The sequence below is a fragment of the Brachyistius frenatus genome, unplaced genomic scaffold (assembly GCF_029030835.1).
Source record: "Brachyistius frenatus isolate BFR_SWC_R1_liver_20210118 unplaced genomic scaffold, ASM2903083v1 Contig_98, whole genome shotgun sequence".
NCBI lineage: Eukaryota > Metazoa > Chordata > Actinopteri > Embiotocidae > Brachyistius > Brachyistius frenatus.
The window spans coordinates 446,741-459,088 of record NW_027210697.1 but is presented as its reverse complement, the minus strand read 5'-3'; the positions used below and the strand labels follow the sequence as shown (position 1 = coordinate 459,088).

General features: G+C 42.7%; 1 protein-coding gene across 1 annotated transcript; it reads right to left on the bottom strand.

Annotated features, from left to right (window-relative positions):
* Positions 1 to 322: 322 nt before the first annotated feature.
* cpne1 (copine I) lies at positions 323 to 10,915 on the bottom strand. Its single transcript, XM_069711321.1, has 16 exons — positions 9,989 to 10,915; positions 8,949 to 9,077; positions 8,447 to 8,626; positions 7,977 to 8,051; positions 7,649 to 7,720; positions 7,339 to 7,422; positions 6,954 to 7,043; positions 6,779 to 6,868; positions 6,607 to 6,693; positions 5,839 to 5,898; positions 5,574 to 5,707; positions 5,323 to 5,377; positions 5,057 to 5,111; positions 4,282 to 4,415; positions 3,942 to 4,178; positions 323 to 3,374 (listed from the first exon to the last, which is right to left on the bottom strand). Exons 2-16 carry the CDS (start codon positions 9,075 to 9,077, stop codon positions 3,258 to 3,260), a joined length of 1,599 nt encoding a protein of 532 aa, XP_069567422.1. The 5' UTR covers positions 9,989 to 10,915; the 3' UTR covers positions 323 to 3,257.
* Positions 10,916 to 12,348: the final 1,433 nt, after the last annotated feature.

Genomic DNA, 12,348 nt, shown 5'->3' with positions numbered 1-12,348 from the left:
ACTTGTCCCCCCCCCCCCGAGGGTTGGTGTGTATCCAGGTTTAGAGCCACAACAGGATATAAAAACATGTACACAAACACACACTCTGCCATCAGAGGTGGCAGGTTTCGGTCAAAGACGTCCGAAAACCAGCAGGAAGAGTGAGGCCATGAAATGTAGCATTTAATTAGCATTAATAACATTTTTAATTCATATTTCACTGCTGTTTCGGCAAATTGTTTTTTAATCTAATTGACACCCAATACCTGTCTAGCCACTGTGGCTAGAAATGTCTATTTATATAAATTTGAATATTGAAATGCAATAAAGGGACACAACGAAGTACTTTCCCAAAGTTGTTTTATTATTGAAACATACATGATGCTGCTGGTTACACAAGGTTAGTTATAATTGTTAGTAAATAGTTAGTTGAATAAATGAGCGGTGGAGCTGGTGGTCACATGATGTGGACCATTTAACAGCACCGTGGGGCAAAGCATTATGGGAGGTGTAGTTCGTTATCATTTAAGTTTTTTTTGTTTTTGTTTTTTTTTGTCTCGAGCTAAAGCAGTGATGGTTTTTGAATGTTGAGATATTTGTCCTTTACTTGATGACATCACAGCACCATGTGACCATGCGACCATGCAGACAGGTTTACTGTGAAAATACAGCGAGTACAGCCGAACTCAGATCAGATCTCTACCGTGGTTTTCTAATAATATTCAAGATATTCATCAACAGTTGGTTTACAAGAAAGTTTCAAACATGTGAATCTCCTTTTAACAACTAGAACAAAAAAAAAAAAAAGCAAAGGTTATGGCAGCCTGACAGGGACAAACTTCACCCGAGGACAAACGCAGAAGATTTGAACTCATGGTCCCTTAATTAGCTTCTGTGAAGGATTTCAAGTGCGTCTCAAAGCCGATGAAGCTTTTTTTGTAAAACTGCTATTTTCCTTCCCATATATATATATATATATATATGTATATATATTTTTTTTTGGCATTTCACAGTTTGTTTTGACAAATGATGAAAGAAAATGAAAGTTCAGTTTCCCAATTAGAAAGTGTTTGTTTGTTCCGCCTCCACAGAATTAAACCAGTGATTCCCAACCTGGAGGTCCAGTTAGATCTGCTTATGATGATTAACTGAACAGTAAACCAGAGGAAAACAGAATATTTGCTTTTCACTGGATAATATTATGTCTTCAAATGTGTTGAAATAAAAAATAAACAATACATTTTTTGGGGGGGGGGTTGAACTAATCTCAGCGCTTGATAAAGAGGATCTGCGCGACCAGTTCAGTCAAAGAATGAATTGTTCAAGAGCAGTTTGTTTGGGGGGTCACAACAATAAAATATTTACGTAAATAAATGGAGATGTTTTCTTGAATTTCACAAGAATCCAAACTTTTTCAAGTGCAAACTGTTGATTAAAAGGATTAACCTCTTCGCTGGAGTTAAAACAAACCACAGTAATACAAACGATATCAAATACAAATATCTAACTTAAAAAAAACATTTTAAAAAAAACATGTAAAAAAAAAAAATGGTCAAAAAGGAAAAACATACCTCAAAATCACCTAATATCACTGCCTACAACATTTCCTCATAAATGTGTCGTTTCTTTAAAACACCTACAGTCGAGTGGTGACCTGAAGTGGTTAAAAAATACTTCAACTGAAATACAGCTGGTTGCCCCGGGTTACAATGTCAAAAAGTTTAAGCAGGGACTTTTTTTTTTTTTTCCCATCTCTCTTCTTACTTTGCTGTTGTTTCTCAACTATCGGTAATAAAGGCACAAAAACTGAGAATGATAATTACTTTGAGGTGTTTTAAAGTTGAAGTGCTGGCAGCGGCGTATTCTAACTTTATATGTGGCTTTGCTGCAGGTTCGACACGTTTAAATCCGTTTGTGTGTTTAGGCCTCACTGGGAGCTTTTCTGCCGACCTCGTCAGTACCAGTGACCGTTACCGAAGCCCGGTCCTCATGAGGCAGAACATTATTTCTAAGATCCTGATTAGCTTGAGGCCGTCCACGATGAATGGATTGTCATGGATGGGTGACAAAGATCCAACAAAACGAACAGAACCGCATCTGTCTGCTGTCAAGTGTTTACGGGCTTTAAACGATCACTGACCGAGATGAGCCGCGTGTCACGTGGTGCTATTTTGGGTGCGTTGGCACAATCACGCAGTTGGTTGACTCGGGATGACGGATTAACTGAAGCGCTGCCTGGCCCGTGAACAATACTGACATCCCGTTTGAAACACGGCCGGTCGTCCCGTTTGGTGAAACGAGAGTCGTGCAGCACGGCGGCGGCATCAAGACGAGCCGAGATAGAAAAGTCCAGAAACATTTAGGCCGAAGAGGACGAGCTACGCTAAAGTCTACGTTAAGGCAGAAGTAAAGTCTACGTTAAGGCTGCGGGAGTAAAGCTATTTTGAAGAGTATACAACATAATATCATTCATCATGTAAGTTTCCAGCATTTGGTGCAAAGGCAAAGTGCAAAGTGTTGGCACCTGATCACTAAAGGTAATCAGTCACACACACACACACACACACACACACACAGTGGTACCTGCAGCTGAAGTTCCTCTCGTGTCCACTAGAGGCTGCTGTGATAAAGCTCAGACTGTACAGGAGCAAACGGGGAAACGCAACTTCTGTACGGTGTCTCCACAACAAGTGCAGCTCTCGGCTAATCGGTGACCTTCTTCTGTTACTATGGCAACGGTAAAGGAGTGGGAATGTGGAGCCAAAAAAAAAAAAGGCTGACACTGTATGTGTGTGTGTGTGTGTGTGTGTGTGTGTGTGTGTGTGTGTGTGTGTGTGTGTGTGTGTGTGTGTGTCTCTGGGATTATTAAACACATGTTAGCAAGCACATGTGATCTGCATAGTTAGTGTGGAAGCAGCAGAAGGGATAAATATTCTATCATCTACACGATATCGTTGCTATTCCACGTATTGAAGAGAGAAATCTGGAAACAGAGTGATTATAAAACTGATAAAAAAGATAATAATGATTAACTCGGGATGTTGGCCCCTGGCATCCTGATTGGCTGACAGCTGATTGCCACTTTGTGATTGGCTGACACATCAGGCTGGTCCACTAAGAGTGGTCAACTTTGTAGGTGAAGGCCGAGTGGAGGAGTATTAGATCGGGGCCTGGAATGAGATGACGGCCTTGATGGGAATGCAGGTGGTGGGTTTAGGACATGTGGGGGATTGTAGGGGGGCAGGGTTTAGGATTTGGGAGGGGGCGGGGTGGGGGGTTTAGGATTTGGGGGCAGCTTGTGGTTTTGGCGGTTCGAAGCCTCTCATTTTGAAATAAGACACCAGCTGGTTGGGAACCTCAGCGAGGACCGACTGAGCCAGAGCCGAAGTGGGAGCCTGGACACAGAAAAAGAAAAAGAAGTGACGTTAACATTCATGAAATCAGTCGTAACACTTATAATATACATATTAAAATAGTCAGGCACTTGTATGAATGCTGAAACTGATTTTTCTAGCTGCCGTCATTTGCCTTTTTATAGTGGCGATTAAGAGATCGATTCGTAACTCTTTTTAATGTGCAAAAGTTCAATTCAAAAGTTTACTTGAAGCTTAAATAAAATCGTCTTTCTTGAGCCGAGTCTTTAAACGACGTTATTCCCTCTTTGTTTTCTCCTGTGAAGAAGAAACGTTTGACTTTTGTACTAAATAGACAGTAACTTTAAAGCATTTCTATTTGACGTTTCGATATCGACCCCAGGACCTCACTGAACCTCTCAGATCATCAAACAGACGATCAAAAAGCTTTTCTACGGTTAAGAGATTCAGAGTCTCTCCAGGGTCTCGACCTTCTGACCGGATTTTCGGTGAAATTTGATCTGGATGCTGATGAACCCTCATTTTATTCGTCATGCTGTGGGAAAGAAAAACGTATCGGCTGTTATCCAAGAAGACGCATAGCCTCACATCTTTGAACTGTCTGAAGGGGACGAACTGGACGATGTCTCTGGCGACGGCCTCGCCCACCGTCGACCTCAGCACGCCGTTGTCTCCGTCCAGAAGCTCCATGGCCTTAAAGTCCGCCGGCCCCACCCCCACGATGATGATTGACAGGGGCAGCTGCGACGCCCGAACTATGGCGTCCTTGGTCTGGTCAAAGTCGGTGATCTCTCCGTCAGTGAGGATGAGGAGGACGAAGTATTGCTGGAGAGACAAAACAGACACAGTTCAAAGTGTCTGACTGTGTGTTTCTGGTTTTGTTTTTGTTTTGTGTGTGTTTTTGTGCGTGTTTTCTGTGCGTGCTCACAGAAGCGTTGTTGGCCTGCGCTGCGCCGGCGGCGATGGAGGCGACATGGTTGATGATGGGAGAGAAGTTTGTGGGTCCAGAGAGTCGAATCTGCGGCAGAACCATCCGGTAGGCTTCGACTATCCCCTGAATGCCTGAGAGAGACCGAAGCAAAGCAGAGACACACGGATGAAAATATTCTGTTTGTTGTGCTGCTGAAACAATCAAAACAAGCATGGAGACGGGGATTTGAAATGCCTCGATTTCTCACAAGCTCTTCCCAAAATCTGCTTGTGTGTGTGTGTGTGTGTGTGTGTGTGTGTGTGTGTGTGTGTGTGTGTGTGTGTGTGTGTGTGTGTGTGTGTGTGTGTGTGTGTGTGTGTGTTCCTGTGGGTTCATATAGAGGACATTGTATGAAAACGATGCTTTCTCCAAACCTCATTAACACTCCTACAGATACTATTCAATGTCATTATTATCGTAATTTACCTGGATCCATTTTCTGCTGCAATCATTTCACAAAAAAAAGCAAATTAAAAAAAAAAAAAAAAATGTTATTGTAACATAACTTTGTATCTCCCATGACTCATTTAACAAGAACTGAGATGTATTTTGAAGAGTTTGGAACAGCAAAGTACTTAAAACTAGCTTCACCTCAAAAGCTACGTGTGTGTGTGTGTGTGTGTGTGTGTGTGTGTGTGTGTGTGTGTGTGTGTGTGTGTGTGTGTGTGTGTGTGTGTGTGTGTGTGTGTGTGTGTGTGTGTGCGTGCGTGTGCGTGTGTGTGTGTGCGTGTACCTTGGCAGTGTGGGTCAGTGGGGTTGAAGTTCAGGGCAAACTCATGGTGTGCCGCCTGCAAGATCAAAAACAACAATTCAATAAGCCTGTTTTTTAAATTTTTTTTATCAAATCACAACATTTCAAAATCATTTTAAACCTCAGAGGGGCGTCAGGGCTATAAAAAAAATAAAATATATAAATATAAATATATATATATATCCCACACGAGATACCAACACAGCCTGTGGAAAGCTGTGCTGTGATTGGTTGGTTAGGGAGCTGACCTTGTAGTCTGGAGGCAGTTTGGCTCCAAAACCGAACGCTGGGAAAAGTTTATCACTGAAACAGGAAACAAAATAAACCAACGTTACAGTCACATAAATAAAAGCACTTCTACTCTCGACAAGAAGTCACGCTGAAGGATGCAGAGTTCAGGGTTCAGGGAGTAGGAGGTGGAGGGGAGGCTGTAGTTTGTAGGGTGTAGACTGTGGTGTGTGTGTGAAGCTTGTTTGTTTGTGTTGGAGTGAGTACTCACGTGTCGTAGTCCTGGATCACCTGACCCACAGACCACAGAGCAGACAGGTACTGGTTCAGCCCGTCTGCACTCATATAGTGGAGAGACTCGGGTGAGCGAGGATCCCCGTTGGAGCCGGTGAAGTCGATCCCAACCTGCAGCGTTCATACACCACATCATTGATCATTTATTTTGTTATGAAAATCTCGCAATCTCTAATAATATTTGAGTGCAAGTGGTTGGTTAAAATAAACCGTTTAAAACGTGTTTGCTGATGTTGACATACGGTGAAGTTGATCTGGCAGCCGCCCATCACATAGTCCAGGAAGGTGTACTGAGTCAGCAGCTACACACACACACACACACACACACACACACACACACACACACACACACACACACACACACACACACACACAGAATCAATCGATGATGTTTTATATACATTCGAGATGAAAATAAACTTGTTAGGTTTCATTGATGCACAGAAGCCCGAGTGAAGTCTGAGCTGCTACATGTGTTTTAAACGTTATGTCACACTCTCAGAGCACACATTTCCATTTAACTTTTTTTCCTGATGATTTTACTGAAGAGGGATCTTTATAAACAACCGTTCAAATCACACAAATATCCTGTTCTGAACCATGTTGATAAAAACAGATCAGGGCTTCCAATTTGACTTTTCTGGGTTCTTTCATTTTCTGCTTGTATACTCCTCCCTCCTCCTAATTTTCTGACGTTCCTTCATCTTAGTGAAGACCAACGTAGTACCAAGGTGATGTGGATTCCCATGAATCTGTGAAATATCAACTATCAGTTCAGACCTGTATAATAACTTCACTCTGTCACCAATCAAGTAAAAAGCGCAGAGGCATTTTTCTGCCCTGAGCAGTGTTTGCAGGTTTCAAAGCTTCCCCGTGAGGTGGTGAGCAGCTTCCAGCAAACTCAACCAATCAGAGGGCTCAGTTCAAAGAAGGAGGGATCTACCAGGTAATGTTATGGTTTACAAAAGCAGCAACTCCCAGCAGGGAACTCTGGGTAATGTCGTCTCTACCTTGCAGCGCTTCACGGAGACAACTCCTGAGTTCTTGTAGCTCTTCTTCTTCTTCTGTTTCTCCGGGTGGATGCAGTCGAATTCCACCTGGACGACAGCACGTCACACGGTTCACTAACCTCAGAGCAGCCAATAGAAATGTGTCACGTGTTTTTAATATCAGTGAACTTACCTGTCCAGTTTTCTGCAGCTCAGAGACTTTAGTGGTGAACGAACCAATCAGATCATGAGATCCGTCGCCGTCATGATCAGAACAATCCACCTGGGGGGAGGAAGAGGAGGTTTAATGGAACTGTCGAAGATTTGATTGGTTGCTATGAGTGAGGGTGGATTCTGATTGGTGGAACCTTCAGCGGTTTCTCCAGGTCGCTGCTGCAGAAAGTCTGCAGAGGAACGACGAACTTCTTCCAGGAGGGACTCAGATTGTTCTTCACCACCTGCACGCACGCAAAGAGACACCTTCATCACCTTCAAAATGTTCATCATCTTTATCACATCTACATCCTGCTGTGCGCGCGCTCCGGTACGTCCGTGTGTGGGAAGACAAGACTTTAATGTGTTTAAAGATTGAGGATATTTTGTCAGGTTCTGACAGCGTGGCTTCAGATCTCATCTTGGGATCATTTCTGAACAGCTAGAAAGTGCACCAACTCATAACTGTGGCCTTTAACTTCCTGTTAGCACCAGAAGTGAGGTTTTGTGTTTGGATTGTAGAAATCAACATCAACTGACCTCTGTTCTGTGGACCAGCTGCCACTTTCCATCGTCCCCTTGTTTGGAAATCTCCAGGAACGGATCAGACTTCCCAAACATATCCTGAAAAAGACAGAAGGCAGCATGCTGCCACTTCATTCACTGCGTCTACATGTGCTTCAGTAACCTGTCAGGTGGCCGTCAGCTCAGATCAGACAAATATGACTTGCTTAGCTAGTTTTCGACAGGAGAATATCACCGTCTCGACCATGTAAGGAAGCAACCGGGTTTACAATCGGAGCCGGCAGGAAGTCACATAAAGAAAGGTATTAAATAGAAGTGAAGTTACCTTCTTGTCCAGGTTTTTGGCCTCCAGCTCCAATTCAATGGCTCTGTTGTCCTTTATCTCCTCAGCACTCACCTGCAGGCACACAAACACACAGTAATGTTTTATGATACATCATATACCGCTGACAAAAAGACATGAGATGTATCTCAATTAAATGATTAACTGAGGGATAAATCAGTTCAAAAAAGTTATATTTTAAATTTACATTAAGGGTTTTTCACACACACACACACACACACACACACACACACACACACACACACACACACACACACACACACACACACACACACACACACACACACACACACACACACACAGTACATACAGTGATGGCTCCTTTCCCTGCAGGTTTGCCTTTCTTCAGCTGCAGAGGTCGGGTCACACCTTTACTGGAAACTATCTGAAACACACAGAGAAGTTGAGGTCTCCAGCTGAATCCACGACAACTCACTGCCATCTTGCATCGATGTGTTTTTATATATTTGTCCAGTCGAGGGCAGTGAGTCTTATAAAACACTTGATGGGCCTGAGAATCATTTCTGCCTCATAGTAGAAACTGCAGAATGCATTTATGAGCATTTTTATGGATATCAAATGATAAATCAATATCAGTTTCACTCTCCACTGTTGTGACTTTCATTTTTAAAAAGAGAGAGCGAGAGGAGACATTACAAAGGGTCATGACTTCACATGACCTCAAGAGGGAGCTAATACTCCACTGCAAAACACACACAACAACACTGTTAAAAAAAATCTTGTTTTTGAGTTAAACCCCATCGTGTCTGGGTGCTGCACCTGTCCCAGCGTTAGCTCCACCCCTCCCAGGTAGTCATCATCTCCGAGGTCAGAGGAGGAGTTGTCGATGTCGTAGATTCCCAACTTCAGATTCTGAACCGTCTCAAAGTGATAATCCAGTCTGAGACGCTCACTGAAGGACGGACTGGACGTGTTCTTCAGACGCTCAGTGCGACCCAGCTGACAGACAGACAGACAGAGACAGACAGACAGACAGACAGACAGAGAGGGGTTGTGTTTGTTTTTGTTTTGCTCACATAAAAAAAATGCAATCTAAAATAAAACAAAAGTTGGTTTCTTAATCTCAAGGTCCAATTCTTCACTATTATTTAGAGAACACCTAATGTGACAGAGCTGTTTGTCCTTCTTCTTCTTCGTTTTAAATGATGAATTACAACAAGGCAGAGCATTAGCGCCACCCATTGCCGTGTTATAAAGTCCTTATATTCTAGGTGTGCATAGGATTGTGACACGCGTGTCCCGTGACGTGACTGTATGTTACCTCGGTCCAGCTGTCTCCTCCGGAGCTCTGCAGCAGCACACACAGCGGGTCAGACTTTGATCCGACATCTTTGTCCAGCAGGTTGGTGCAGGAGATGGTCAGCTCCACCTTAGTGACACAGTCCGCCATCTGAGTGGGGGGAGGGGGTGGAGGAGCAGAGAGAGACCTGAAGATCAGCGTGGATCATAATATTTTATAGAATAATTTAGCGTCTTAACAGTGTAACGGTTAAAACCTTCTGGTGCGTTTAAAAAAAAAAAAACGCAGAAGAAGCAGTAATAATTTGTATCTTTATAACTGCTGCATGTGTAAATAAGCCGCTTCTTGCCGTATCAGCTTAAAAGGTGATGTTGCAGTGAGAGAACCATCCATCGTTTCAACCTGACGTTTCCCGAATAGGGAAGTCGCAGCACTTAAAAACCACCAATAAAACCCCTCATTGACCGAGAAAGTGCAGATGCACACACCCGACCGCAGTGTGAGCCGACCTGCACAACGCAAGCAATGATCGTTTTATGATAGTTCAAACTCGTCTGCACTAAAAGTAATTGATGTCACCAGTGACTTCACTGCTGCACCACATGAATTCAGTTCCTCTCTAAATGATCCACCACCACCCTCCACCCACCCACCCACCCACCCACCCACTGTGCTCCTCTCATCCGGCATCACAGGCCCTCGATGAAAGTTTCTTGAGACAGCACTATATGACTACATTCATTTATCTTTTCCACATTAAAAAAAAAAAAAAAAGGAGGCTTTTTAAAGCACATTTGACTGTTTACTAACAGGCCGCACCTGAACTGCTGCTGAATTGCACCCCTCTTCATTTATCAGTAACGAGCAGCACCTGAAAGCACCACCGGTACCTGAAAGCACCACCGGCATGACACTATGACTAAGGCTGTAAAACCAGTTAGCCTGTTAAACCAGCAGTTTTTTTTTTCACAAAAAACACACCATTCATCTGTCTCTAATCCCCCCTCCACCCCCCCACCACTCACACACAGGTTTATGCCAATATAAACTCTGTTATTCACCGTTATAAGTTGTCTCGTTCAAATCGCAGGAAAAAGAACCACCCAATGCGGATGACAGCCACTCCTACAGTCCGGAAACGGAAACGACGTCTTTTCCAAGAGATTACAAACACCCGAGAGAGAAATACACGACACCTCTTTAAGGCTTTTTAACCAAAAAGCTTCTTTTTTTTTTAAATTTGTATTTTAAAAACTGTGACAGAGACAGAAAACAGCCGTTTGCCTCCGTTCAACAGCTTCAGCTAACAGGGAGCGGCAAATAACACAGACGGCTGTCTTGATTGGACAGATAGGTCCGTGCTCGTGTTCTGATTGGACAAGACGACTGTCAATCAGGCTGTCGAGAGGAACAGAGACTGGGCGACGTTTGCAGCACGTGTAAAGCTGGCAGTAACAAATATCTTCCGATCAGACTCCTTCAAAATAAAAGCAGCATTACGAGCAAATGACGCGTCCCAAATAAACTGCAGTGTTGGCTGTAATATAAATACATGACAAATAGAAGTTTATGAAATATGCTCTCACAACAGGAATACCTACATATTCCTTTTCTGATTGTTATTACTATTATTTTAGGAGATGTGGGTACAGAGGGACAAGAACAACAGCACAAGGGAAGCTGGTCTACCAACTATAATCATAATTGCCACAACTTATCACATTAGATCCTACATTATGTATGCTATCTATAAGCATTGTATACAAATTAAACTACCAACAGCAATCGTAATATAGCAAGGTCCATAAAGCCAGTAACACAAATAGGGCAACACCAAAAGAAAGAAGTTCACAGTCCTTCTAGTCCTGCAAAACTAAGGCTGCTCCCTCCGTAGACAACACGTCTGATACACTTTTCATGCTTAAAGCAAGAACACGTCAGTTTGATTGCTTGTGCAATTTGTTTAACAAATAAAATGGTATGCACACTGGTAGTATTTAATAGTAAAGGAGTGACTATCTCCAGAAAATGTTGTTGAAAATGTGTATCTTTAGATAAGAACTTTTCTTTGACAAACAGGTCCATTGGAGGATAAAAGATTGCACACTTTAAGGGTGTCTTAAAAGGTCTGTGCTTTTACACTGAAAAGCACAGAAGTCCATTGGAGGATAAAAGATTGCACACTTTAAGGGTGTCTTAAAAGGTCTGTGCTTTTACATTGAAAAGCACACATTTAGACCGGAAGTGCTGCTGCAGCTGCTGCAGCTACATTCATTCTCTGTGATGAAGCTGATGATGTAGGAAGGAGATGGGAGGGAAAACAGAAAAAGTCTCAAGTATAATGAACAACGGTTAGAGCAGAAAAGTCACAGAACAAACAGAACACAGCGTGAGCTGACCTCCCCACGGAGAAAAGATCCATTTTATTCAGCCACATTTTCCACTTTGAAGTAGAACCACGACAGAGTCTGAAAAAGCTGCAGACCGTCATAATCACCAATGAGAAACAGAACGTGAGGCCAAAACACAGAAAAATGCAGTACTGAGAAAAAGAAAGGGGCTTAGAAATGTTCTGTCGATTACCGTTAAAAACAAACACACACACACACACAACTCCTGCTTCATTGATACTGATTCATTCACTCATAAACTGTGATGAAGAGTTGGGACAGGTTTACACATGATGTGGAACACGAGGAAGAACCTTAAGCTACTTAATTGGGATATGAGGGGAAACGGGATGTTATTTCGGTCTTATTTAATTACTTTATTCTATCGTTACCATTGAGCTCCATTCTCAAAAGTAACTCAGCCTATAACAGCTGACGGAAGAAGAGGGGGAAAAGTGTAAAGCCAAATACTCTGGTTAAGTGCAGTAAAGAGCCTCATAATCACAGGTGACCATCGGCTGCCACGACATCTACGAGAGCCTGCAGAGATCATTACTTGGTCTCACAATTTGAAATTTGAAATTTTCCTCCAAAACAGGCTCCTACAAAACGTTGATGTAATGCCTCAGAAATCTATTATTACATATGCAAACATCAAGCTTCTTAACTCCCAAAGCAAATTATAAGAAATAAACAACCTGCCATCCTGAAAGCTGACAGTAATTGTGTTTTTTTTTTTTTTTTTAAAGAAAAGGCCTCAAGCGAAGCCAGAAATCCTGGTGTAGACCTGAACCTTAATAACCACATTAAGATAATTACAAAGTCAGCCCTCTTTCGCCTTAATAATATACGAAAGTTGAAAGGATTTATGCCTCAGGAGGATTTGGAAAACACCTGTCCATGTTTATCTTCACTCAACTGAACCACTATAATGCTGTATTTACAGGTCTCTCTAAGTATTTGATCTGACAGCCGCAGCTTGAGTCCTCATCAGGACTAAAGAATGATGATCATATCACTGCAGTTCTCAG